The 26,513-nt window shown below is 28.4% G+C and overlaps 1 protein-coding gene across 1 annotated transcript; it reads left to right on the top strand.

The window, feature by feature from the left end:
- Positions 1-1,183: 1,183 nt before the first annotated feature.
- LOC113556628 (disheveled-associated activator of morphogenesis 1) lies at positions 1,184-26,513 on the top strand. The gene is made up of 15 exons (XM_026961694.2): positions 1,184-1,569; positions 13,334-13,432; positions 18,428-18,553; positions 20,971-21,069; positions 21,151-21,423; positions 22,207-22,686; positions 22,758-22,875; positions 22,950-23,082; positions 23,181-23,307; positions 23,531-24,091; positions 24,161-24,459; positions 25,204-25,507; positions 25,672-25,926; positions 25,998-26,168; positions 26,250-26,513. Exons 1-15 carry the CDS (start codon positions 1,552-1,554, stop codon positions 26,511-26,513), a joined length of 3,327 nt encoding a protein of 1,108 aa, XP_026817495.1. The 5' UTR covers positions 1,184-1,551.

Raw genomic sequence — 26,513 nt, 5'->3', positions numbered from 1 at the left:
TAATAATTATATTTATAATAAACAATAATATATATTGAGGGTGACTGGTGAGGATGAAGCAACATTAAAGTCATGATGATATTGCTGTTGATGTATACAGATCTTGTCGTATATACACGTAGGTACATACATAAAAAAATACGAAAGTATTTTTTTAATCATTAATTAATTTTTTTTTAATGTAGTTTTTGTATAATTATTTATTGAGTAAAAACTATATAATGATTTAATAGTATTAAGTGAACAGAGTGCAATGTTAATGGCATAATGATTACCATTATAATTTTATCAAGCCGGTTTTACCCGTCAAATTAGTTGATTATAACACCTGATTAAAAAATGTGATAGTGCCTATCAAACAGTTATCAAACAAACGGTGTATTATATATTATTTTAATAATTATTGAATGATTATGACTATAATATACATTTCTGTGTCTTGTCAAATTATTTATACATTTTATACATAAATCTAGTTTTAATATAATATTTTATTAATGTCAGTAATGTCACTATTATCGATTTGCTAGTTGCAACGATGTCATCAAGTTTTTGCTTACATGCCATATGATACATGAACCACTATACTAACAACTGTAACAATTTCTGTATTTTAAAATCATTATTTTTCGTGTGTGGAGGTGTAAATTGATTAATTCATGAATATTTAGACCCATGTGGCCAAGTATACCATACATATATATACCAAGCGTTCAGCGTTGTATCCTATAATCCTATCCACCGCGAATAAACTGTCCACTTTGGTCATAATTTGTTTTCAGAGCGAGATTCACTGACACTGACAGGACCGTGAATTGAAGTACACTAAAACCAACTTACATTAAGTGCTGTATATTATTATATTGTTTATTTTTTCCCGGGCAAAGTTGGGTAATACAGCTGATATAATATAATAATGTATTGTGTAATGGGAATATCGTGTGCCGCCGACTAGATGGACATAAACTTTAAGACGTGTATAACCGTTGCGTTTAAATAGTATTTTTAATCAATGGTTATAACTATTAACTACTTATAAGCGTATAACACAATAACACACATTTCACGTTTACGAGGCATCCGCTAGATTGCGGGCGAACTGGTACAATTGAATGGTAAAAAAGTGACTGCAGACAGCTTGCGCGTGTCTAGGAACATGTGTAACCGCTGCCGCTGCCGTCTGGTGAACCGCAAACCGATCGCACTATCATCACGATACGCATCGCAGTCAGTCGAGCGTGTCATGCCTGACCGGTTATGTTTACCGGCACATTATTGTGACGACTACGAAGACGTACAGTTCTGTTTTATTGTCATTCAGCCGACGATTGACGATTTCGTGTGCGCATTTATTTACAACATTTAAATAAAAACAACAGCACTCGGAAAACATTTTTTTAGTCGATATTTTCGTAGTTTGTACGGCACAAATTCAAGACAAGACACAACATCCTTTTGACTCGTCTTCCAATTTCCGCCGTGCGAATGTTGTAGATGCGCGAGCTAACGCGCCCGCTGTACTTCGCCCTACGACGATTTTAAGCCATACCGATGAAGCTGATCAAACTGGTAAGCGTTGTTGTCTACGTATACCTATATAATTCGGCGCGCTTTGACAACACGTATGTCGTCTATTACTCTAATTGCGTGTGACTGGCCGCATGAAATATACAAAAGTCTAAGTCATCTGTGTAGTAGGGGGAAAGTTAAGCTTCATGTAATATTTGATGAAAAATAATGTGAATTTTGGTAATATTCAAAGATATTCAAAACGAATGACGTAGGGTGCTGGGTCCCCTTAGGCCCCAGCTAGCCCTGTTTGCTTCATCGCCATGTATGAGTCTTGTCGGTACAGATCGTATCATAATAGCGTACTGGTATAAAGATTAAAATCGATGTCGAATATTTAAAAAAAAAACATTTGTTTTGCCAATGATATGTACGTAACCACTTGCCATAGTATAGTAATCATTCACAATAAATCATTTAAAGGGAGTGCAACCGTAAAAGACGACCACCCGCCAATTTCAGTTTTACACGTTTACTGACGCCACTGATAAAAATAATATATTACACCGTATTATTCGTCATATTATTATTTGCACACACCACACTGGAAAAGAAAAATACTTATATTATCTCGACGTGTGTGGTGATGCCGTTTTTTTTTTTTTAGTAATATAATATTTACATACCTATCGCCAATTATGTGTTTTAGTTAGTTGAATACCCGGAGTGCCAACGTATCGTTTACGATTTTATTGGTTGATTTCCGTTGTGTTTTGTTTTTGCTACGTTTTATATCTGTTCTCTATACGGTGGTCTCTTGTTTCTTATAGGAGCTATGTTCCCTCACCGGCCTCACCCCGTAATTAAATTAATCTGACACGATATCCATTAAATGTTGTACCTAACATAATAGTTGTATATAATAAACAATAATATGTATGGTGATCTAAATTCAACTACTGGTGAATCGCTAAACATCTTCGATGACGTACTTGCATATTTATTATTTTTAAATCGAGCCAGGAAAAACACACTCGTTGATTAAACCATTTTACGATAGTGGTAATATTATTTATCTGAACGAGGTTCGATTTTTATGTTTTCTTGCAGGCCGCAGTTTAATAAGCAAATAATATATTATTTATATAGATATCATAGTATAAAGGTAGGTATATTATAGTATAAATATTTATATTTATATATGAATGTACTACCGGTAGTAAAGCCGTAATAATTACGCAGATACGACTTTCATTCGATGTATGTTTTTTGTCGACTATCGTAAAATGTTTTTGACACTATAAAACTGCCTTGATCAATATTATGAAGTCAATATTCCTGTGTGTTACGTATGATAGAATTTTTAAAATCACTCCCGAACTATTGATAATTATGATTATAATCATACTCTCTGCAGTTATTGACTCTAAAATCTATCTGTTTATATTTCTTGGCATGTCTCGTACTTTTGCACTAAAAGTAACAAACAATACAATTTATATTTACATATTATTATGTGCAGTGGTCCTGCCAATCAATATTTTTATAGGACCACATTAGTAATTCCGGAAGTTTTCGCAGGCTATCAAAATTATACGTATATAATTAACTAAAAATAGTAAAAGGAAAAATATTGAAAACTTAATTTACTTCACTATAAGTATAATTAATAATTTATTATTTATTTAACGAACAATATCAAAAGTTTTTTACAATAGTTATAAAAAATAAATAATGTTGGTTTACTTATTAAAGTTTATGGTTGTTTTATTAATGTGTAAATTATTGTTTAATTAATTCACCTATAATCTATGAAAATAGAATATATGCACGGATTTTTTTTTCGAAAATAATTTTCTTAGTTGGATAAAATGTATCCGTGGGCAACTTATTTATTGTATACTTATATAATTTAATTTAAGGTTGATGTATTGGTTATCAATTATCATACAAATATAATCGTATGATATTTTAGATTTTAATATTATAATATATAGTGTTACAATAGTTAAAAACGACTGATGGGAATTCGTTTTCCTATAATTAAATTTGATTCTAATTTAGATATTTAAAAATAATGTTTAATTTTATTATTTAAGTATAATTGCTTTTTTATAAACTTCCACATGTATACATTTATACGTAATATTTAATTTCTGTTGAATAACCTGAAAGTATATATTAATAACAGCATTTTTCAACCAACTAATAATTTATTGTTTTAGACGTTTCATTGCATATATAACGTGACACCATTATTTTTAATTTATCAACAATAGTAATTTATCTATAGGTACTTATAAAATATAATAGCTTACATGTAATACATTATTCGGATATGTAACTGATTGTAATTTATTTTGTTTGAAGCATATGTAATATTATTTACACTAATTATTTTAGTAAAATTATCTAAAACTTACTATTTTATGTCCTAACCATAGAGTAATATGTTTCTAATTATATCATAACCTAATTTACAGTAATTTTATCTTTTTGATTTAAAAATGATTTAAACTTTTTCTTTTGATATGTTTGATAATTATTTATTACTACGGCTTTTAAGTAGACTATTACGTGATTTAGTATAATGAGAAAGAGAATTACGTTAAAAGGAAGCGAAAGGGATTAATAATTATCCTTAACGAAAATAGTTAAAAAAAAAGTTAATTTATAAATTATACAATATATATCAATGATTATACATGCTAGAATAATAGTTTGAAATAAATATAAATGTACTACCATGCACATCAACCATATTATGGTATAATATTTTGCATTAGGTAATAAAATTGTATAAATACCTTTAGTACCTATATTATTGTGGTATATTATGATATACTTATCTACTTAATTATTTTAATATTAATGTGTCTTATGCCCGGGAGTGAAAATAATAATAAAATGTCCTTTAAATAATCCTTACCATATACATATTTATATGCTATTTTTTGTATTTATAGGTAATAACTAATAAATAATAATCAATAACATAATATTCAAAATTAAATTATTGATTTTTGTTGTAAAAAATCTTATGTAGGTAGATTAATCCAGATATTTTTAATTAATAATCTTTTTTAAAAAATATAAAATTTTTCTTGTTAATAATTTAAAACTGACAGCAGGCTCGTTTTCAAAAAATGCTTGTTTTATAAATAAAAATAAAAAAAAACAGTACCTATCATCTGACAGCAATTCTACCTCGGACTAGGTAGTCAGCACTTATATTAATTATGTCATCTTAATATGTGTATTAATGGAAAACAGTCAGTAAATTATGAAGTTTAAATGACACTTTATTTCTATATTATATATTAAAATTAATTAATTATGATTTACATTTAAAAATATTATTTAAGTTTAATAATTGGTCCAATAATAATACCATCTAATATTAACATGTTTATATCAAACAAGACTTTTAGACACATGTATATAAAAACTCCGGTACTATTGTCTCAGATACTTACCAATTCTTTATAATATAATATATTAATATCTTAGGAGTATAATGTTGATGATTAATGATAATGATTAATGATTATGTTAAATAAATATCAGGTTTTGTCATTTTCGTTGATAAATAAAATATTATAGTAATATATACGCGTGTTCGTCGCTTGACATCAATAAATTATATACCTATATTGGCTATTATATTATCTGAGGACAAAATCACAAAATAAACACTCAAGTATATAATATTGTTGTACGCTTCTATTACTACGACTTCCGGAAAATACTGGTCATGCGGAGGAAGACCAATAATGTAATTTAATAAAAATAATAATATATTAACGATGTCCATTATTGTTTTAATCGGAGCGAAAAAAAATAACGTATAAGGAAAAATTGCAATGATACTCGAGCAATCAGGTTTTCCGATCATCCAATTAAGCTATTCTGCGAACCGTTAACCTAGTGACCAGTAAACTATTATCGAGACTATTATGTATACATACAGGGTGATTCACCAAGTATGCACATCTCTATATTTTCTATTTTCAAAATCTGATTTTTAGAACGTTTAAGTATTTATACTTATGAATCGTATTTGCATATACTTGGATTTTTATACCATTTAAGGAGTGTTGTATAGCGATAAAACGTATTTTATGTTTAAACGAAAACAACTCTTTTTTTACTGTAATTTATCAAGGAACAGAGTTTTTGAAAATTTTTATGTTTCTAAATCAAAGTTTAAAAATGAATATTTTTAAAATTTTAAACGTTGTGTAGATAGGTTTAAAATATATGAAGGTTGTGTTTATTTGAAAATTATTTTAAGTAATTATAGTATATATTTATCAATTTGTAAAAATTGTCTATATATAATACGTATATTTTATATTTGTGTAAAACAATTATTGTAATAAGAAAAGTTTTTGTACCTTAGAAACTACTTTGATTTTGATTTAGACGCTTCAAAATTTTCAAAAAGTTAATTAAGTAACAACTTTCAGTGAAAAATATAATTCTCATTAAAAAAAAAAAAATTTGTATCGCTTTAAGATTCTTAAATGGCGTAAAAATCTATAAGTATTCGAAAATACGGTACCGCATAATCAAATTTAAAATTCTGAAAGAGAATAATAGTAATTATTAATAATAAGATGCTGAAGAGATGAAGAGATTATTAAAAGATAAAATGGATGCTTAGTAAATCACCCTGTATATAATCGGTACTTTGCCTGCTGCTATACCGTTTATTGTATAGTATACAATCGCAGTAGGTGGTATGTACATATATAAAGCACTTGGCGCTAATTTTAATGGGCCATACAAATTGTGATGTCACAGTTTTAAAATTTTAACGATAAAGAAAATAACCGTATAGAAAGAAAAATAATAAAATGTTTAAAAAAAAATTCGCGAACCGAAAATTGCCGCCAAAAACATAATCTATAACAGTATAATACCCATTAAATATTGCCGTTATTTTAATAATAATATTGTAATGTTGATGTCAAGCAGTAGCATCGTATATTATTATATAAATAATACCGTGGGCGGTATACGTAAAAGAGAAAATACTTTTTAGGTGCCCGACGGAAACAAATAGAAGAAACGTTAATATTATTGTAAATAGTACGCGCGCGTGCCGAGGTGGTTAACCGAATACTAATAAAACGGCACAGTCGAAAAATCGAGTAAAAAATGCGTTTAATTGATATTCCAGTGTGTACTTTGACACGGATATAAATTAATATTATACTTTTCCCAAACTCTTATAGTATAGACTATAGATACTGCATTAACGATCATAATACATGTCATACAATACTATATTAATATTATTGTTGTTTATGCACCGATGACGATGACCCGGAACGTCTTTTATTGAAGGTTGTGTAGCTATGTTCCTGCTAATATGAGGGCGGAAGAGTTATAATCATTGTGGTGCAATTAGTTGAATTTTTTTTTTTTTAAGTGGAGGCTTTAGTCCCAAGTACCCACCAAATAATTTATGCACGTATAATGTAATAATACACTGTATCATATTAATATTTAAAATAAATAAAAAGTTAAAAGGCACACAAGCCTTTATGGATAATAAATTTGGGGGAGGGGTCATAAATCTTCATTTGAAGGAATAGTAAGTTCTCCTATAGTTAGTTATCATAATGGTCATATTACTACGTCTCGACTCGTCAATATGCATCAATATAGGAATGAAAACGTGTTATATAAAGTATAATATTGTCTTTATTGAATATATATTTGAAATACAAAAATACAATAGTAAACTATAAAGTAGCGAGTAGTGTTATGACCTACCTCTGAACGTCTTAAATATCTCCAATAACCATCTGCCGAGTTCTTGTAGTCGTATCCTTTTTACATTATCTTATTATTAATACTTAAAAGAGCAGCGGTTGTAGTAATGGCGGCTGTACTGTAAAAGGCAGATTTTGAGATCTCGTAGTATTCTAATCCGTGAACATCGAGTTTCGATGAGTTCCGAAAAGAGACGTGTGACAATACTTAAATAGTTTGATTAGAATAGTGCAATGTTCACCATTACGCTCTTTGCCCTCACCTCATCATGCTTGTGCTGTTAATTGCCTTATTAATCGTGTCATACTATATGAAAAGTATGTTATAGTATTCAATTATGTGTGTGATTTTAATAGGGTACGTAACAATATTATATAATACGTATCGTCTTCTATATTATTGCTAATACTGCAATAAATATTTCTTCCTTATTATAGTAACGCTGTAGATGATGTATATTTTGTATAATTTGACCTAAACAATTTATGATTGATGCTAATAATTAATTAATATAAAATAATGTATAAATAAATAATTATAGTACACAACTGACAATTGATGAACAGCTTTGAGTGTTTCCCACACAGACATGGAAACGATTGGAAATTGAAATGTCATCTGAAAATGTTGTAGGACTTTAACCTATTGTATTATATTATTATAATACGATCGCGATCTATATGATATAATCAATTGGTACGATGTTATAATGGATATAGCGGTCTGAGTTTGCATCTTGGACACAATGATCGAGGTGTGTTGTTCCTGGTATTATTCAAAATTGTTAGGCACAGAAAAACAAAAAAATAAATAAACTCCCATGACGTAATTAATAATTATGTACCTATACTGTGCGCGAGGTCCGTGTTTCACTATCGTCGAGCTAACGTAGTGTATACTACCCACAAAATATGGGCATCCAATGTTTCGAACATTTGTTGTTTTTTATATTTCTCATTGTATCAGTAAGTATTGGAACTATAGGTATAAGTGCGCGACGAAAAAGCGTAACTCATTTATTATTATTTATTTATTTATTTTTTTTTTTTTGGTGAAAGCGGATGTTTTGTGTTTAGTATATTCTCCCTTATTATATAGTTAGAATAATAATATCTCCACGATGTCTTGTTTTGCTAATTAGCTATATACGAAAAACTGTAGAATTCATTAATACAATTTAAAAACAATTCGTATCGAATTTCGTTTATTTATAGAAGTGTTGCAAATATTTTTTTCAGCAGGAAAGTATATGGTTGACCTTCGATTTGTGTTTCAGCAATTTTAATTTTTTGCATGTTGTACAACAATAATACAGATGATATCGAACTAATTATATAGGTAGTATTTTTTATACATTTATGTATATATATTCTTTTAATAACTCCTGTTTACCAGTTTGTGTATAAGTTATAAAGGTACAAGTTAAATTTTACGTCCATTTATTTTTTATTTATTTTTACTTTTCAGCAACAGCGCATTTAAATCGTATTAAAAAAATTAATTTTTCAGTGAACACATTTTTTTATTAGGTATAGGTATAATATGTACTTGTTTCATTACACACAATACACAATATTCGAATATAATTACTTTACTACTTTAGTTTATACTATAATTATTATAGTTTAACTATAACATATATATGTGTATAAATATCGTATATTATTTCTATTTTATGTTCCATATGTTGTCGAGTGTAGGCATATTGCTTTAATAGTTATAATTTACGGAAATAATTCACTGTTTTATATTGTATAAAACCCTTGTCAAATATTCGTGCTGTGCGAAATAATCAAGGTAAGCCACATAGGTATATTATTATTGTTCTTGGCAATATCTCCTATAACAGCTTGCATTATTCATTACAATTACAAATCGAGATAATTAATCTAGGAAATCATAAATACTTTGAGGTTTGCCTTTTGACTGTAATTCTTTAGGAATGTCATTAGTCCTTTATAGAAATGTTTCGTTTTGAATTAATAGTATTTCATATGGTAAAATATTTCTTTAATGATTTTATATTAACCAATTTTTAATATAGATGTTAACACTTTAACCTATAACAAACAAAATATTGTTATATCTAAAATGTTATAAAAATTGATTTGATCATTAATCGATTTAAATTGTAGTCGTAATTTTATTCGGTTTGAATGTTATGATTATTTGCAACTATATACAGCTTTTTATTTTCTAATACTCAAATGGTCCTATTTGCTTTCAATAGCAGCTGTACTTCTGTTACCATATGTCGTATGCGTATGATATTGTAATATAGTTTCTTAAATGAGGATATGTTTAACATAATATTATATATTATATTTAATATTTTAAACGTTATCCTGTAACGTTCAGAATATATTATTTTTATTGTTCGAGTTAAATATGAGTTAAAAGTACAAAATCAACAATTGGCCTAGTAAATTGTAAAAATACGTGACAAGTATTTTAGTTTTTCAACGAATTGACATGCTTTTTTTAAATACCTACCCGGCACATTTAATTCCAAAAATTCTACGTGCTATAGTGTTATATGAGTAAGTATGTTCACACGTGTATTGGTTTGATAAATAATATAGTTTACACCAAGTGGGTCAGTAGCATGAATAAATAACGTTTATTATTTTTCAAATCCAATACAAAATATTGGTACAATTCTTCCAAATGTAGTCAAGCTGATTGTCGTTCAAAACTATACAAGTAAAATAGTTGAATGCGCGCCGACCTGCTGGTAAATAATGCATTTAATATGTATTATTACATTTATTTATTATAGGTATGGATTATAATTTTAATAAAATTCTTATAGCTGCAGAAATGTCGTACATAATTAATAATAATTATAAGTTATTCGTGTTAAGAAAAAATAATAATAATAAAAATATAAGTAGGACTACCAGTAATGTAAATCCATTAAAATTATAAAATATTATTATAAAAAGTGAATTTTTGGTAATAAAATTATTGTATTGAGGCTTATATAATAATATAGACTATAGTTCCTGAATATATTATAATAACACGACGTCTTGTATCTCGATATTTGATATTATATTCACATGTTACAAAAACAATTTGACATTTCTTGTTCTATAAAATCCTGATTGCCGATTCTATTTCGTTATTTATTACAGATGTGTAATATACTTATATACACACTTACACAGCATAATATCCACTTACTCGTACAGAAAATACGTTTTAACACAATATATTATATATTATATTATGCTTATTATTTATTATATTACACACTTAGTTGTCGTAAACTCATAAACGCGCGTAAAACTTAGGCGTATTCGGTTTCCCTATATTTGTCAAACGTCACGTGCCTATACTGCCTATAGTATATAACACGAGTCGGGTATACCTACTGTTATGCAAATATTATGTTTTATCTCACTGTTTCAGTTGGTTAGAAAACATAATATTATATTAAGCTTGTTGCATCAACTTGCGGGGCGTTTAGACTTCATATTATATTATATACTTTCACATTCCTTCACATTATACTTCCAGGTACAAATAGTAATAATAATAATAATAATAATATATTTGTATAAACAAATTTGGCATGTGTTTCCGCTTTGGCGTCTGGAGGTCAATAACGGCGGCCACCCGCAACCCGTATAAAAAATATATATTATATTCGTATCTATACCATATATTACTTATACCGTATGCGATCACCCGCGGTCTGTCTATCGATCACGTGCGGAGCGCGTTAAATCGTTTTTGTAAAAGGAAGAAAAAAACTAATCTATCTCACCGTCAATCGTAGATGAACGCTTCGATCAACTAGGTATTATAGTAGCAGGTATATAGTTTCCGACGATAGGTCGCGCTGTGAATAAGACAGAAAAATATCGTTCGCGCAAGGTTACCCACATCTCGACGCCTCCCCGCCGCCCAATCCACCAATTTATAATTGATTGGTTTCGTTTTGTTGGATCTCTTTTTTTTTTTAACGAATATTGTCGTTTTGTACTTTTGTTGAGATGATGATGGATGTCAAGTATGCCCACGTCTGCGTGTAATGCGTATATCAAAATGTTAAGTTGCTATATATGATATATATAATATGCGTACTTGCTATCCGTATAGCGGCAAGGCTACATTCTTTGAAAGTGAAAACCGGCGTGCGGTTCATGTCTAATATCATACAGATGATAGGTACAGTCGACGACTACAACGACGATGATGATCGACTTTTATTCGTTTAGGCTACGCGTGATTTATACGGCCGGAGAAAAATTAAAGTAATAAAAAAAAAACAACAGCTGATATTATTCACGGTGTTTTTTTTTTCTCCTAATGTATAAATCGTTTTATGATAGAGAAATCAGATGGACTATCTTTTATAATGTGTGGTATACTTATTACATAGCTACGGACTGTGGTATAATTGAGGTATGAGAGTTGTACCTTGTTGTGAACATATAAATATAATTTGATTATCGCGCGGACAAACACCGAAAGCACTTAGATTCAGTTCAAACACCGTAAACCTATAATTATTGAATACTCCCTCCCCCTATTAACATTTATCCTTACTTAATTTGTTTTTATTACCTATTTTCATTTCGAAATGAATTAGTCAAGTTTTAGTATCTTTAAGAAGTGAGAAATAAAGTAAGGATCTTGTTCAGGTCTGTAGTTAAACGTTAGATTTTAATCTTAATATACAATTTGCAATAAAGTTTTGTATAGTTATTTTCTTCTCTAAAATCCAACTCAGGATTCGCCACAGACGTACATAGGTATTATCATCATTATTGAAGCAGGTGTGTGTGTGGAAAGCCGCACCTTAATTCCATTCGGTGTATTTGGTATACATACAATTACCAAGTACCCTTATCCCCTTTTACCATTAAATGATGCATTCCAAATTATTCAAATTTTGAATTAAAATAATTTGTAATTATACTAAATACTTATTGAACACTAAGCTCAGAATTTGTATACTATTTATAAGAATAAGTGTCCTGCATATTATGTTACAACAAATGAAAATCGCTCTTTTTTAATGAATTAAGCTGATGATTTTTTGTTAAAAATTTTGATAATTTCGTTTATCCAGCTATTCGAATTTATGTAGTTTAGGATAACAAGTAAAAAAGGGTGATAACTTTCTTCAAATAATAAATGGTGTAATAATCGAATTACCCGTTTGAAAATATATAGTGTATATAAGTACCTATGCATACTTAAAAATAAAATAAATGCGTGAAAAATGGGAATAAACATATTACACCTTGCACATAAAGGTAACATTTAAATTTTATTCCTAAAAATATTTTATTATGGGTAATGTTGTAAATTATGTATAGATATAACATTATATTCGTATCTATAATACAACTATATTACTACTAGTTTTCGTCAGCTATTTCTCTCTATATATATCTGCTATTTGTGCATACTTGGTATGATAATGATTTATAATTATTGATCTATGTTTAAACAGAATATAATATAATATATTCGTTGTAATCATGCATCATCATAATAATAGGTATTTTTATTCTATATAGCTAGTGTAATAAGTCGTATTTATGGTGGTAATAGTTATCGTATTATGATGAGGTATAATAACGTGGATTGTATAGTTTATAACTGCACAGATATAATATTATTCGATATACTTAGAACATTTATAATTATTAAGCACAACTCTATGGCCGAGTTCGATGATAATATGATATAAACGTGAGTATATTATTATAATAGGTATGTTATTGCTGTACACAAATTTATAATCCCGTAAGTACGAGTTGATAATTGATATCGAATGCAATTAATTGAGAAAAATTTATCAAGTGGTTTATTTTGTTTAATATTATAAGTACTCAAATATAATATATAATATAAAATATAATATATATTGTAAATAAAAAAACTATTTTAATAATAGTTTTAAACAAGGCGGTGTAGTAGAAGGAAGGGTCCTCCTCGTACTTATATTCTATATAATGTGATATCCTTATGTAATAATGATATTTAACAGAAAACTTTATTTTTTTTATTCGTGTTTCAGACTGTACCCCGCTCCATGGCGGGCTTGGCGGAGAGACTATCGGGAATGATGCCTACGCCTAGCGTAAGAGGAAGAAAGGGCTGGTGTGGCTGCCTCAAGGTAAATATCAACATAATTTAATAATAATATTCACATATTTATTATATTATATAAAGTCACTGTAATACTATATATATATATATATATAAATATATAGTTATCAGCGATGTTATAAACAATATATGCACTCACTATGCTACTACTAGGTTGGTACTTATATCAAAATATGCATCGTATTACAAAATAGCTATGGACGATAACATTATTTATCGTTTAAACATATACTTACAAATACGCTGTAAAATTATGCAGCTACGTATATATTATATTATACATGGCGCTAACTGCAACACCGTGACGATTCCGTGTTCTGAGCCTGTCGTCAAGGGCGGATTACATTATCATCGTAATTATCTAAGTCTGTTTAAGCCGTTGAAAGGACAAACCGCAGTGTCGATTGAAACCGCAATGAAAATGATTTTAATTGACACCGCAGTTGGACGTCGTATTCGTCGTAATAATAACATTATAATATAATTCAACACTATAAACTAAAAAAAAAAGTTGGTTTTATTGATAACTTCTATTTTTTGATCGGTATAGATTCTTTTGGAGTTCATATCAACAGTAAAAATAACTGATTTGTTGAATTCTTAAACTATTTGTTACTTGAGAAAAAAAATAAACAAAATATCTCCTATGATAGGATTCGAGATACATTTTTATAAGTAGGTAAAGAAGATAATATCGTTCACAATTGTTCTTTTTGGCTTAATATGCTTTACACTTATAAATAATTTAAATTTTAAAACAAGTATGGTATATTTTCAATACTAGACGATCTTATGAGAAAACGCGTATGCGATATACCCAACTACCCAAAAGCTCTAAAAGAACAAATCAAAAGAGCTGTTTAAATAGCTATAATAAGTAATAAACTAATAACCTATAACCTACAGGTTGTATATAGGTACTAGGTAGTAGATACCTACTAATGCGATGGAGTGGATAGCGATTAGTTAGAAACAATCAAGATATTCTGTATATGGGATGGTTTATTAGTATATACTATGGATACAATATGGTAGTGTGATAGAGAGGTCCCTCAGTCCGCAACCTTGAGTTATTACTTTATAAAATATGTATAGCCGTATAGGAGTTATATAGAAGTAGTGACGGGCGTCAAGCTACTACAAGTCCCGCGGTTAAAACAATATTATTATTTTTGACGTCTTCGGTCATTAATTATTTTTCCAGATTACCTTTAAGCCTTAATTTTATTTACGCGTGAGGGACGCTGTAGTTTCACTAAGTAATTTACGGTACAAGGAGTACCGCCAGTAGTGTCGTCGTTTATTTATACGTTTCGTGTTTTCCACGTGTATCTCATTGCATTCTTATTTCGTGTGATAAATCATACCTATTAGCATTGTGTAATGAGGAATCGCATGCATGATGTATACGTATTGTAGAAAAGGCATTCTTTGAGATAACAAGCGCATAAGATAACAGGCGTAGTATTTTTTTTCCTATAATACAAAGAAACATTTGCAATATTTTACATGTCGCAATTAATGCCGGAATGCCATTTTATCGATTATACGATTAGGTCTCTTGGAAAATGTCTAGGTGGCTGTCATTAAAAACGCATATAATTTAATGTTTTTAACAACTACATAATTTATCATTATTTATTGGTCATTACTCGGTAAAGTTGCCACTCGTCAGACTCGAGTTACAAAAAATATAAGTATACTGTAGATTAGTAACGTTAAAAATATGTTGAAATAAATTTACTTAAACAAAAAAAAAACAAACAATTACGGTATTCGAGAATAAATTATACATTTAAAACTTGCAGGAACATCTGGTTTTTAACTTTTTAAGTTTAGATTGTAATTATTGTCAGTAATAATATATAGTTCACAAGCAAAAAAATATGCTTTGCTCTTTTTGTAATGAATTGTTGGTATAGAAATAATTAAAGCTCGAAATCATGTTTTTATTTATGGTTATTATCTTATTGAGATTAATAATTAAATTAAAATTAGTAGATAAGATAAGATAAACATATCATATTTTATTTCTTATTAGTAATTATTATAAGTTATAACTATTGTATATGATGACATAATGCAGTTATATAATATATTTATTAATGCACTATAAACTTATAACATTCAATAAGATTAAAGATGATTGATTGGTACTTAAAATCCAATAATAATAACTTTTTTTAAAATCTATCTATTGTTTTTTTATAATTATAAATTATAATAAAAATTCATATCCACTTAAATTTAGTTATACTTAGTAAATGAAAGTAGTTTATAACTCGCTTAATAAATACTTATAGGTATTACATTTTTTCAACTTATTCAATCCGAAATGTTTATTATTGTTCTTATTATAAAATTGGCTATTATAGCTAGTCATTTAGGTAGTTATAAAAGAAAAATGTATTAGTTTAATAACACATGTTATGTACAAAGTTAACTCTTAGCTTAAAAGTTAGGCTAACCACTAACACAACGTACTAGAATATGAGTACAAAAGAAGAAAATTAAAAAAGCTCTATTATTGAATTACGAAGCCAATTAATAAAGCAAGATTATGTTGGCTGTTTATATGAAAATAACATAGTAAGGAAGCGGGACATTCAATAAGAAGGTGCGCAAAATCACAAATAAATTATTTTCAGTGTGGTGTTAACAGAGAGAAGAGTCAATACCAAGTTTGTAGGAATGATACGAAAAAAGATTATGATTAGATCTTAAGAAAGATAAGTGCGCGAGTTATAATTGCGATTATAGGATTAATTAGACAATTAAAAAACCCATACTTTATGCATCTAGTTGATTTAAAGTTGTTTAATTTAAATTGTAGTTAATCATCGATAATTGTTGAAATGTGGTTACAAAATCAAGTACTAATTAACAATTATTTCGTTTAACATTGAACACAAATTTTTTTTCGGATTATCTGAGACATTTTTGTTATATAGTCCTTAATTTGTTTTTTCTCGATTATTCATTGTTCGTAAACTCAATAATTAAATATCAGTAAATCTCAATTTCACCAATTGTGTAAAATATCTGAACACGTGACCGACGGGTCAAGCACCTGGTAAATATTTTAATTAGCCACCTCATATTAAATACTCAATGATTTTGTTTGATGACTGATGATTATGGTTATCGGAAAGACAACCCACTGTGCTGAAAGTGTGGAATTTTTAAATATTAACGCGCTGACCTAGCCTAAGTGCGTTTTCCTTGTTAAAAACAAATGTAATTGGCAGCTCCAAGCTACAAAACGTGTATAATCGTTTAGATTAATCGATGGAGCGGACAGTATTTATAATAATATTATGCTTTCACCATATGACTCATTTATTATCATTCTAATTTTACATAAATTTATGCGAGTTTATTTGTACACCTATAGGGATATTGTTATTTGTTGCTGTATATAATAAACATACACGAAAAATATAAAAGCATTGATATTATTATTGCAAAATTATAGAAAATAAAGCGTAAAAAATAATGTTACGATGTAAATAATATTATTTAATATAATAATATTGTACTCTGTTATCGTATATAATAATACGAGTATGTAATAGGTATATTTCATATTTTCGTCGATTCAATAATATAGTAGTCGATAAAGATCCACTCAACTAGAGTTTTCGTTGTTTGAACTGCGACTTCTACGAATTGTATTGCCTCCGATAGTTATTATTATTGAAATTGTATTTCTCTTCATGGTACAATGAGAAAAACATCGATCAAGTTCAGATTACGTAACTCATCATGTTTCAAGATCGTTACTGACGATGAAAAGTGTATAAAAGGATTACACATGAAAAATTAGAAAGTAGAAAGAAGTACTCATCACCGACGTTTCGATTCTTAATTTTTCTATACCTATCTATATAATACGTCACGTACGGTGCTTTAATTAAATTGGATAATATCATCCGTATCTGTCTGACAGTAAGTGATCAAAGGATATTATTTATAAAACCTCTACAGAATTTTATCCAGAGGCGCACGCACAACGTTTACTTTTATTACGAATACTTTGATGCACTTGAAGTGGTTTTATCTTTCTAGAATAGATATACGTTTCGTATCATATATATAGTTATTTATTAGTGTATTATTATATTATTATCGAGAAATGAGTGAATTTCTTCTTAGAACATTTCATTTTTAATAATATTTTGATTATTTAATACTACATTCATAGGCGCAACTCCAGCTCTATTTCTGGGTAAGCTAAATTGATATCAGCAACCCGTGGGGGCTTTGCCCCTACACCACTAGTATTGATAACATATAAAACTGGGGGGGCCAAGCCCACCCAAGACCCCCCTAGTTGTGCTTATGACTACATTTAATAATTTGTTATTAATACGATAATACAATATGATATACCACTACAGGACCACGTATTACTCAGTATTAGTTAAAATTTGTAATATGGGTACTTATGTATAGATATGTATTTTGTTCGGAAAACAAGTAACTGAAGTAATGTAACCTGCAGTGTACTTATAAACAACATAGCTGCATGGGCGTAACTAGGATTTAATAATTACAGGGGCTAGAGTCCTAGAAAATCAAAGTTAAAAATAATTTGAAGGCTAATTGAGGCTAAAAAGTAAAACCTTGTAAGGGCTAAGCTCCACTAGAACCCCCGAGTTACGCCGATGCACAGCTGTCATTAAAAGTTTAAAATTCATTACATTGTCACAAAGAGAATAAAATCTTTTATAGTTAATAATATAATATGCTTATATTAAAATGTATTATCGTATAAACGCCATAGAGTAGTATACTCCATGGAAAACGCTAAAATCGTTTTATTATTATTTTCATAGTTTTCATTACATATTTTATTTAAAAACATAGTAACACAGTGCGTATATATTTAGTAAACAACTATAATGTTATAATAGAAGCTATCGACGCACAGTATTCACGTTGAATTTGTTTATTATACTTAATTATGTTTGCAATACGCTATATTATGCGTTTTTTTCAGGACGACGAGCCGCCAGAGATCACGTACATCGTGGTGGATTCAGGTACTCTAACGTTGCAAAAGATGACACCCACACTACCTATGCCCGAAAAACCAGAACTAGACAGACTATTCGCCGAGTTGGTTGTAAGTGTCACGGATTTATAATAATAATATAGGTACTATATGAATACCCGGTGATGTATCATTTTAAGCGTAATGTGCAATTTACACATATTTGTATAATATTCTACATCAGTACCTTATTTGCCGCCCTTAGTCGATTTGTTTGCTGAACATCACGAACAGGACGTTATTTTAAATTTCTATAAGACGTGTGACGTATAGTACCTTCCTGTTTCTAAAATTAATTTCTGTGGTTAAGAACTTATAATTTTTGTTGATATTGAATTAAGTCCATGCTACTTTTATGTGCTTGAACTGAATCTAGCTTATTATCTTAATATCTTTGATTCTTTGAATGGAGTCCGTATAGATAAAATGTCATAATTACCTATACAGTAAAATTCTCTCAAAATTAAATGCTTTTTTTCATTCGGGACATCCAAATATTATTATTCTTGTGGACACTCTTCTGGGAATACAATCTGATATATATATAATTAAGAAGCAAAGCAAAAAGACCATGTAAAGAAACAATAGAAAAAGAAAAATTTTACGGGAGCAGATAAACAAATATATAAATAAGCAAATTTGGAGATTTGATTTTTTTAAATCTATATCATTTAAATTTTTATTAGCCACTATATTTAATTATTAACATTATTTTATTACACATAATTATTATTATTAAAAACAATGTAAGCAATCAATATATATCAATAATAGACTGAAGGGACTCAACTCGAATAACCTAACAATATTGGTCGGACTCAACTCCGATAACCCAAAAGTCTTTGCAGGACTCAATTAAATATTTGGGACTCAATTCAATTTCAGCCATAATTTTATACATAATTTATATAGTATATAGGTACAACGGTACATATATTTTAAAAAATGTCGTTACTTAAATTTATATAGTTAATGTTCCATAGCTTAAAATTTTTAGTTGGATTTTTTTTTTTACCAGAATATTTCAATTGATTTATAATATAAATTATACTGTTATACGGTTTTTACGTAAAAAAAAAAAAACCTAACATTTTAAATAGAAAAACATTGCTAATAATTATTATGTTTGTTTATCTCGTATTGATTAAGGCTCGTATTAATGAGTGTTCTAATAAATAATAAATTGTCTGTATTTTATCAACGTTGTATCATCGCAAAGTCTTAACTACTACGTTCACTTGGCTTGATTAAAATATGTGTCCTTCTAAGCGTCTGCCTATTTTTTTTCCGGATACTAAATCCGCAACCGATTATATAGGTAATGTCTCTATATTCTTATTAAACGTTATGTAAAAGTATCAGTTGATTTTAGTATTTTACATCTTAGTCCCCATCGCCGCTGTCGTATTTTTCTCTTTTTTTTTGGACGACGTGCATGAAAAATCGTCTCCGATATTACGCAACAAGCATTTTCACTTACATAACACGCACACGCGCATAGATATCATCGACTCGTCGTGCGATCCCATTCGACTCGCACAGCATTGTTGTACAGTGCATGAGAAATTCTCAAGGGAATTACTTAACTATTAAAGAACTTTTGGGATTAGTTTTTATGACCTATAAAATATTGACTGACCACACACACGATTTAACAACCGTCATATTCGTATTACGTAATTTTGTGTTATTATTTATTGTAAGATGTACATTGTATTGTTGAGTTTGTTGACCGGGGCGCCGATCTTAATTTGATATTATAAATACGGACATTTTCGTTACTAATCGTAAAAACGTGACTGCAAATCAGACATGGTTAAAAATAAAGATAGGTAACGTGGACTGTGGATGTAGAGTGCATGATGTTGATATTACATTTATTATTATTACAATGATTATCATGGTTTTTTTTTTTATTTTCACGTTGACACTTTTTTGAATTAGTAAAACAACTTTGTAGTTGTACCTACGTATTTCATTGTAAGCCCCCTAAGATATAAATAGTTATAATACAACATTCGCATGGTACAATGAGTACGCAATTTTTGGATTTTCTTAATTGTATTTTAAGAAAATAAATCTTAAATTATTTTCCATTTGTAATAAAAAACTAAAAAAACTAAAAAAACTCAATATCATTCAACAGCTAAAATATTGAATAAATCTTCATGGAAACCACTTGACTGTTTTTTTTTAAATGCTTTGACTTTTACTATAATACTGTCCTACACAAATGTTTTTTTTAAATTTGTTTTAAAACTTTTAGAATTTTAACTTTGTTTTTTATAAGTTATGTAAATATTTTACTACAATAGTCTATAATTTATTTGTTTGAAATAATGTAGTAATATAATCTAATTATAATTATAGAATTAATACTAAATAAATATAATATTGACACATATAATTAAAATCTCCTAAATAATAAATTCATCAATTTATAACAAAATGTATATTATATAATACATTTTTTATTTTATTTTATATAGGAAGAACTTGATTTAACTGCTACTAATAAAGCAGCTATGTTGGAACTCCCTGAAGAAAAGAAATGGCAAATTTACTGTAGTAAAAAAAAGATATTAGAGGTAAAAATATATATTTAAAAGTTAGTTGATATAATTTATTAGTTACTAATACACAATAGTTAACATTATTAATTATTTTAGGATCAAGAAAATACAACAGATTTATCACAATCACCTGAAAATTACATTGAACGTATACAATCGTTGAATGGAGATGAACAAGAAAACACCAAGTTATTTGATTCCTTAAAGACTGCTCTACGTACTCAGCCTCATAGCTTTGTATTGAGATTTGTCCAAGCTGATGGATTAGTTACTCTGTTAGGAGTTTTGTCATCTATGAATTATGATACTCAACAAGGAGCTATGCACACATCAATTATTGGCTGTATCAAAGCCCTTATGAATAACTCTGTAAGTTTATTATATTTATGTTTATGAAAATTTGTATGTGTTAAATGTAATTGAATAATTATATTATAATTGGGTATTATAACTTTTTAATATTCTTGATTGCTTTAATAGTTTGATTTTCTTATTGAAATCCATATTTGTATGTTGTTCTAACCTTGATTCTAACTTGTATAATACAAAAAAATATTTTATGAACCATAATTAGTTAATTGTATCATGTAGTTATTTAAATGTAAATATATACAATTCTAACAACTAGCAATATAACAATAATAATAATAATAAATTATAATGTAATTTATTATTGTAAAATAGCAAAATTTAAAAAAACTTATTAAACCTAACCTAGGCCCTAAGGCTAGTTCAACATTTTATTTTTACATTTTAAAGTTGATTGTTTAAAAAAATAATTTGTATTACTTCATTATGTTAAAGATTGGCAGCCTTCTCTAAATTTATGATAGTCATATTAAGACTATTTAACTTATTAAATAATATTTAAGAGGTTTTATTTAATAATTAATTTATATGTGCCACCATGCATTTTTTTTCCAATTTTACATACTTTTTCTGTTAATAAACTACCCTTTTTAACTATAGAAATTTTAAATTTTCAAAATTAGTAAAAATCATGAAACATTTAAATTATGTTCAAACATCTCCTTGGATTAAAATTTTTATTTGTAGAATATATATTGATGTTAATTCAGTAAATTATAGTTGCACATAATGTAAAAAATAAATATTTGCATCATTTTTAATAGATTAATTCTATAATTTTAGACTGGAAGATCTCATGTACTAGCACATCCATCAGCTATTAGTACCATTGCTCGCAGTTTACTCACTGAAAATCCCCGTACTAAAGTTGCTGTATTAGAAATTCTTGGTGCTTCCTGTTTAGTTCCAGGAGGCCATAAGAAAGTTCTTGATGCCATGACAGACTATAAAGAGTTTGCTCATGAACGAGCCAGATTCCAAGGCATTATTAATGATTTGGATAGAAACACTGGCGTGTATAGAGATGATTTGACAGTTAAAACGGCTATTATGTCATTTGTAAATGCTGTTCTAAGTTATGGACCAGGACAAGAAAGTTTAGAATTCAGATTGCATTTGAGATATGAATTTTTACAATTGGGACTCAAGAATATTATTATTAAGTTGAGGGAACACGAGAATCAGACGTTAGACAGACACATGGATTTCTTTGATATGGTCCGTAATGAAGATGAAAATGAATTAGCAAGGAAATTTGAACAGGTAGTACATCTATTATGAACTTAATAAGTAACATGTTTTATTCATGTCTTTTATTTATATTATAATCATAGGAGCAAGTAGATACTCAAAGCGCTACTTCTATGTTCGATTTACTACGCAGAAAATTAAGTCATTCTCCAGCATATCCTCACTTCCTTTCACTTTTTCAACATTTTTTGTTATTACCTCGTGAGTAATAAATTAATAAATAACAGTTTTTAAAACATAATTTTATTATAATATCATTTCTATTAATATCGTAGTTGAGTATGGAAGCCTTCCACAGCATTGGCTTTTATTTGACCGAATTGTACAACAGATAACACTTCAAACTGATGCTGGTGCTGATAATGATGTATCACCAATTAATATAAATGTTAAAGAAATAATTCAACTGTAAGTAATTAAGTAATAAGAAAAAAGTGTTATACAATTAAGTATATATGAAAGTACAATTTTCATGTTAAAGTTTTAACATCATTGTTTTGTTACAGTTTGGCCAAAGAAGAAGAACTTCTCGATGCAAAAAATAAAGCTGAAGAACTCGAAAAAGAAAATACTAGTATTTCTGCTTTGCTTGCTAAAAAAGAACAAGAACTAGACTTAAGAAATCAAGAAAAAGTAAATATAAATTCTATTTGATAACATTTAGAAGGTCTATATAATTGTGATAGAAACAAAATTTAAGAAATAAGTACATATTAATAAACAATTTTAATCTTGAATTCTTACTAACAAAAAAATTGATTATACTATTTCTATAGTTATTTTAAATGATAAAAAATAAAAATAGTTTGATTTAGTGACTTGTTTAGTAATGTTTATGTATTTTGTTTCACTTTAGGAAGATATGGAAGCTAGTATTTTAAGGATTAAAGAACGTTTGGAAAAAGAAATATCTATTCACTTGGAAACAAAACAAAAGATATCTGAACTCGAAGATACTTCAAGTGAATTACAGCATAGGATAGCTTACGAGCAAGGGGAGAGAAGAAAGCTCGAAGCAATGCTTAATAATGGAAGTTTACCAGATGATGCTAAAGTTAATTTTAGCCCACCTCCTATGGCTATTCCACCTCCACCACCACCTCAATTAGTAATTAAAAGTAATGGTCCCGCTCCACCTCCAGCACCACCACCACTACATATCCCTCCATCAAATCTTCCACCTCCGCCTGGTTGTCTTCCTCAATTAGTCGTCAGACAAAGATCTGTAGAAATTCCGAAACCATCTGCTCCATTAAAATCTTTTAACTGGGCTAAGTTACCAGAAACTAAAGTGGCGGGAACTGTGTGGGCTGATATTGATGAAGGAAAAATGTATTCATCTATTGATCTTGAAGCAGTCGATAAACTATTCTGTGCATACCAGAATCAAAAACAAACGAATGGCACAATGGCTGCTGTAAGTAAAATAATAACTAATAAAAAAAAAAAAAAATAACTATAAGTATAAACTAATTTATTTTTACAGAATGAAGGATCATCTGAAGATCTAAGAAAGACTGGTAATAATAAATCCAAAGTCTTATCTGTTATTGATGGTCGTAGAGCTCAAAATTGTACTATTTTGTTGTCCAAATTGAAAATGTCTGATGAAGAAATCGCTAGAGTGATAATGGATATGGATTCTAAAGACATTTTACCATTAGACATGGTTGAACAACTTTTAAAATTCACTCCAGGTCCAGATGAAGCAGCTTTATTAGAAGAACATAGTTTTGATTTAGACAGTCTTGCCAGAGCTGACAGATTTTTATATGAAATATCCAAGTTCGTAAAAAAATATATATTTTATAATTTAAGATGGGTAGCATTCCTTTACTCTTGTTTCATGTTTAAAGTGCCCATTTTGTGTTTCTAACAAATAGATTCAAAAGTAAAATTATAGGCCTTCTAATAATTATTTTTTTCTTTTATTTATATTTTTAATGTACCTAGTAAAAATATTATTGTGATTTACTGAATGATTAAATTATTTAAATTTTGTATGTTAAATAATAAATAAAAAAAAAATTAAATTAAAAATAGGTAGTAATCATTGGGTATTTTCAAAAATTTCTCTTAATTCACATTAAATTATAAATTGTTTACAATCTCAACTTTGAAAAAATAATTGTTATTTTTAAAGTTGAAGAAAAGTGATTTATTAACTAAGGGATTTCCTATGAATTCTAGTGCATTAATAACATTATTCACAGCTTTAAAACTAATGATAAATAAGCATTATAGTGATATGAAAAAATTAAATTACACTTTTATATTTTAAAAATATATAGTAGGTACATTATCATTCATAATATAATCAAATATTTTGATTAATTTTATTTTTAAACTCAAATTTTTCTATATTTTTCCTGAAATTCAAGTTAATAACAATCTTGTATACAAATAATAATTTATTTTTCACTATAAACTCGCCGTTTATCACACAAAAAAATTTAAATTTGTTTATTTGTAACCTTTTAGAAATTGAAAATAATATCACCTAATATATTTTTTTTTTATTTCCTTTAGAATTGCACATTATGACCAACGTCTTCGTAGTTTAGTATATAAGAAGAAATTTATTACTTGGACCGGAGAAGTTGAAGGCAGAACAAAAATTGTGATGGAGGCTTCACGTGAAGTAGCTCGTTCTAGACGTTTAAGAAAACTGTTAGAATTAGTATTAGCACTTGGAAACTATATGAACAAAGGAGCAAGAGGAAATGCATGGGGTTTCCGTTTATCATCTCTAAACAGACTTACGGACACTAAGTCAAGTTCTGTTAGAGGTATAACGTTATTGCATTACATTGTTGATATGGCTGATAAGAAGGTAGTGTATATAATTTATTAACATTATGTATAATATGATAGGAACATAATATTATCACAGAATAAATGTACTATTGAGTATTAATTAAAAATTACATATTCTGTGGTATTATATTTTAATGACAACAGTACCACAATTAATTATTTATCCATTTATTTAAATAGTTCAAAGACATTTTATTATTGGAAGAAGACTTACCTCATGTAAGAGGAGCTTCAAAAGTAAGCTTGGCTGAACTTGAAAAAGACATGTCACAATTAAGAAATAATTTGAAAGAAGTTGAACGAGAAATTGAGTTCCAAAGAGTACAACCTGCTGTACCAGGTGATATGTTCCTACCAGTAATGAAAGAATTTTTAACTACTGCTACCTGCAAATTTTCTGAATTAGAAGACTTATTCCAAGATATGAAAACTAGAGTAAGTACCTTATTTGAATTGTATTATAATTACTATTTTGGTAAATGTTATTAAAGTGTCTTATTATACAGTTTGATCGAGCAGTCAGATTATTTGGAGAAGACAATTCTACAATCCAACCTGATGATTTCTTTGCAATTTTTGATTCTTTCTTAACGGCTCTTTACGAAGCACGTCAGGATAACTCTACTGTTAAAAAGAAACGTGAAGAAGAAGAAAAAAGGACAAGACAAGAAGTGGAGGTTTGTGTTCCATTAATAAAGACCTTGGAGTTAGGTTATATAATAAATATGTTAAATTAATACTCATTTTTTTTTTTATAGTTAAAGAAATTAACGCTGGATCGGAAAAACTGTAAAGATGGTGCCAGTGTTTTGTCTAATGGATCTGGTGGTCGTCAGGTTTCTATTAATGGTAAATCTGGTGACAAGGCAGAATTTGACGATCTTATATCAGCCTTAAGAACTGGAGATGTTTTTAGTGAAGATAGTATGGCAAAAATTAAACGCAGTAGAAAATCCAGACATTCGCCTCCAGCCAGGGAACATAGCAGGGACAGAGTACTAAACGTTACTCGAAAAAAATAA

This window comes from Rhopalosiphum maidis, chromosome 1, assembly GCF_003676215.2.
Source record: "Rhopalosiphum maidis isolate BTI-1 chromosome 1, ASM367621v3, whole genome shotgun sequence".
Taxonomy (NCBI): domain Eukaryota; kingdom Metazoa; phylum Arthropoda; class Insecta; order Hemiptera; family Aphididae; genus Rhopalosiphum; species Rhopalosiphum maidis.
Note: the sequence above shows the minus strand (reverse complement) of the source record. Positions and strands in the feature narration are given on the sequence as shown.

Coding starts and splice junctions, on each gene's coding strand:
- LOC113556628 (XM_026961694.2), top strand. Junction 13,433..18,427: donor GCTGGTGTGGCTGCCTCAAG/GTAAATATCAAC, acceptor CGTTTTTTTCAG/GACGACGAGCCGCCAGAGAT. Junction 23,308..23,530: donor ACTTAAGAAATCAAGAAAAA/GTAAATATAAAT, acceptor GTTTCACTTTAG/GAAGATATGGAAGCTAGTAT.